Raw genomic sequence first — 4,249 nt, 5'->3', positions numbered from 1 at the left:
AAAAGACTTTTAGTGGCTGAGCTGAGAGGCACTGGATAGGTATGTCAAATAGATAGGGTTTAAACACAGGCCTGTCGCTAACGCGGGGAAACTAAGATGCTTGGGTGTAACCAGCACATACTAGCTTTTAAATAACAAGGCACACAGTGGCAAAAGCCAACAGCTCGCATTTACCTCCCAGAAAATCTAGGAAGGTTTCGCTTAATGCCTCTCCTTTTGTCATCAGTTTGACATAGAATCATAGAATCATTAAGGTCGGAAATGACCTCAAGGATCGAGTCTATGGGAGCAGGACAGGCCCAGAGCAGCACAGCAGAGGCTTCTGTCGGTCAGCAGCTAACACCCAGCAGCCACACAGGCACCTGAGATGCAGACAGGTGCCAGTTCTGGGGCTGATATAAACCAGCCACATCTGAAGAGCAACGTGAATTGACACAAATGCAAAATCTAGCCCTTGTACCTCTGAAGGAAAACCTGTTTTCCTATGTGCTCACACACACATCATAGGAAGACCCTCCCTGTAGACAATACTGCAGCCAGAAATTACACTCCTTCCTGGAAGCTGATGCACCTCAGACAAGTGGGACATGCAGGGGAAAGCGGAGGCACCGTTATCCCAGCTGACAACTTGTTCCTGGTGGGCAGCAAGTGACAGTTATTTATTCAAGCAGAAAACCCAAGCTATCATCTCAGCCATGGGGTTCAGACAAAGAGAATGAATGAATGAATGAATGCAGAGCTCACCGATAAATGATGCCTCTTTCATGGAGAAACATAAGGGCTGAAATAATTTCTGCAGCATAGAACCGGGCCCGATCTTCATCGAAGCGACGCGACTTCTGAATATGGAACATCAAGTCCCCGCCATTTACGAACTCCATCACAAAGAACAGGCGATCCTTCACACACGCAAACACAACAGATATGAACAGCATTAATCATCTCCTCTGTCAGGCCTAGAAAATTCTAAGTAAAACTATTATTTCCTAAATAAAAACAGATAAAGCACCCATGAGATGTTGGGGGGGGGAAGTCCCAATTTTTTCAGGAAAGATTAAGTCAATACCAGAAAGATCTGTTAGCACCTCCTTGCCTTGCACTCCTCCTAAAATTTTTTCCCCCAGTTATGAAATGAATTCCTGTTCACATGTGGCTTAGGCATATCAGTAGGTGTGTGCTCATCACTGAACTATCCTTAGCCTGAATCAGCAGAGGATGATAACCCTTCAGCAGCACCCTCTGAGCTCTGTGGGCACAAGAGAAATCTCTAAAAAGTCACTTGCTCCTTACTAAACACCTCAGATCTCTGGGGAAAGATGCTCCACAATATAACGTGTATAACCAGACTGCTCACAGGCTGCAGCTTCGCCCACAACACCACGAGGGCTCAGGAACAGCAACAACAATGTTGTCTTGAGGGTATCTCAACACTATTTCTAGGGAATGTGTGTTGTTTTCCAGAACAGGGCTTCCTGCCATACACTTGCCTGGCAGCTTCTTTTTGGGCTGTCAGACTTCAGCTTTTCTCAGAGCTCTGATTAACCCACAGAGATCTCTGGGTGATGAAGGGACTGATAAGGACGAAGTATAGACCAAGTTTTTGCTGGGCAGAAAAGGAGCCTGTTCAATAAAGTTCAGTTCGTTAACCACAGCTGCTGGTCTCTGAGGTTTCTTTTTTGGCTTTGTTCTGGTTTTTCCAAGAGTCTACAGATAGGGAGGCACTTGCTTAAGCTGCATGCTCAACAGTCTGGATACAGGTATAGTACACACAAAAGGGGTGCTTGCTTAATTGTGAGAGGAAGGACGCAGTGATTTGTCACAAAACTAAACCCTAGAATTGTTGCAGTCTGGTTCAAAAATTTCTCCTAATAGTTGCTTGAGGACATTCAGTATTGATTGTTTCAGTTTTACTCTGAATATCAGGAACAAGCAAACTGGAAAAAAGAGGCATCCAATTCAGTTGAGACCAGTCAGCCTTTTAATGGTACTATTTGCCCTTTTTTCTTGGGTCTGATGTTAATCATCTACAAGCTAGTTTTAAATCCTCTCTAAGTTTAAGAGGATAAGCATTGTTATGCTCCACTTTCTGGCAGCCAGCCAGCTTGAAATGACTACTGGTATTAACATCTTGAGATGCACACAGCAGAAGAAAAAAAACCAGGAATCCTTTCATTCCTCTCTGGACACAAGCAGGAAAGCAAACAGCTCATGAGAGATGAGGACAGCTTGCTTCTCGCAAGCTCCCACCATCCTGGGCTCTGCACAACAGTTCCTTCTGGGCTCCTTCCAGAAGCTAAGATAGATGACTGCCCAGCAATCACAATTCTACTGCATGTAGCACCAAGGCTACGTGTTGCTATCTCCAGTCCATATAAACAATACTTCATTGTTTCACTCTGCCTTTATTAAAGGGCTGCTGAAAGACACCCAAGCTGGCTCATCTATGGCAGCAGCCTAAACCAGAGCAGCACAAACCCTGCAAACCCACCATTGACCTTGGCTCTTCAGCCCACATCAGATCTCCAATGCCGCATCTTCGCTGCAGCTGGTTAAACTGAGTCTGGCTATGCTGCGCCTACCTGTTCGGCAACCCTTCTTCCCACTGCAGAGCAGATATCACCTCTGCCTCGCCAGTCGGGCGAGATTTTACATCTTGTTATTCTTTTCCAATTTTCTATTCGCTGATCCACAGGCCACATGCTTATCTAGCCCAGCTTGTCCAGGCATCTCTTGCAGCCCATACTTAAAAAATAAATCCCTCTTGCCAGATCTCCAACAGGAAGTAATTTCATTTACCAGCAACCTGACAAGGGATGTGTACATGAGTACTTAGGTAAGTAACATATATGCTTGTATAAACATGCATACAGTTAGGTGAACATGCATATGTTTTCTACTCTTTCCTTAAAGGTGAGCTTCGGGGAAACAAAGTTAACTCTTCGTACCTTAAAACACACATGTCCTGCTTCTCCAGTGCTGGCAAAACTGCATGGCCCATCTGGATGTACTTGCCTGTACTCTGATGCTTAAAGGAAGATACAACTACTTCTTTCTCAAATGTTCAGGTGAGCACAGAAACAGCTAGTTTTAAAATTCACAACACTGCTGACATGGAATTAGCATCTTTTTGTTACAAACAGCTCTTGCTTCAGACTAACTGCAAACCTGAGCAAGTGAGCACGTGTTACAGGGTGCTCACAAGTGTAACAGGTAACGCCTCCCCTCCACGTGTGGTGTCACTTCACAGGTCTAGCATAAATATGGATTATTTAATTACTGAAGCTCTCCCACTTAGGCCTAACAAAACTTTGGACAACCCAATATATAAATATATGCTTTTTTTTTTTTTTTTTAAAGAGGTCCAGCTAATTGTCTATTCAGTTTTCCAACACTTACAGAATGGTTTGGGTTGGAAGGGACCTTAAAGATCATCTAGTTCCAATCCCCTGCCATGGGCAGGGACACCTCCCACCAGCCCAGGTTGCTCAAAGCCTCATCCAGCCTGGCCTTGAACACCTCCAGGGATGGGGCATCCACAGCTTCTCTGGGCAACCTGGGCCACTGCCTCACCACCCTCACAGGAAAACATTTCTTCCCAATATCTAATCTAAACCTACCCTATTTCAGCTTAAAACCATTACCCCCCATCCTATCACTACACTCCCTGATCAAGACTCCCTCTCCATCTCTCCTGTAGCCCCCTTTCAGGTGCTGGAAGGCCACTATAAGATCTCCCTGGAGCCTTCTCTTCTGCAGGCTGAACAACCCCAACTCTCTCAGCCTGTCCTCGTACAGGAGGTGCTCCAGCCCTCTGACCATCTTCACGGCCTCCTCTGAACTCCCAATAAGATTGCTGAAGAAAAGAACAGTGTGGGAATTACAACCTGTTTATAATACAGCATTTGTGCATTGGCCCGCTACACACCTGGCAACAACATTAGAAAAATCAGCAGTAATGACCACCCTTTGGGGACCAGGATCTAAGACCCAAGCAAGGTCTTCCATTTTTACTCTTAAGCAAGGTCATCAGCTTGCCAAACTGCAAAGACCAACCAGTCTCCCAGGAATTAATGAGAAATAAAATCAACAGTTGTATTTTATGAAGCAGGGGGGAGGGAATTTGCAGCAGGCAGAGTAAGAGTGAATAAATAGCTTAAATAATGTCCAGGAAAAGGAAATCTTAAAACGGCAAACAGTTCAGATACTTGCAAATTTGACCTGACTTAGAGTCATGTGCCTCCTCTCTTGG

At 45.0% G+C, this 4,249-nt stretch overlaps 1 protein-coding gene across 1 annotated transcript in view; it reads right to left on the bottom strand.

Moving 5' to 3' along the window:
• Positions 1-4,249, bottom strand: part of LOC104472104 (protein kinase C eta type-like) — a gene marked incomplete at its 5' end in the record, with an annotated part of 117,392 nt that overhangs the window by 45,436 nt on the left and 67,707 nt on the right. Inside the window, 1 exon segment of the mRNA XM_010087652.1 lies at positions 745-899. Within this exon segment, the coding sequence (XP_010085954.1) occupies positions 745-899 (155 nt within the window).

The sequence above is a fragment of the Pterocles gutturalis genome, unplaced genomic scaffold (genome assembly GCF_000699245.1).
Source record: "Pterocles gutturalis isolate BGI_N339 unplaced genomic scaffold, ASM69924v1 scaffold19011, whole genome shotgun sequence".
NCBI lineage: Eukaryota > Metazoa > Chordata > Aves > Pterocliformes > Pteroclidae > Pterocles > Pterocles gutturalis.
Note: the sequence above shows the minus strand (reverse complement) of the source record. Positions and strands in the feature narration are given on the sequence as shown.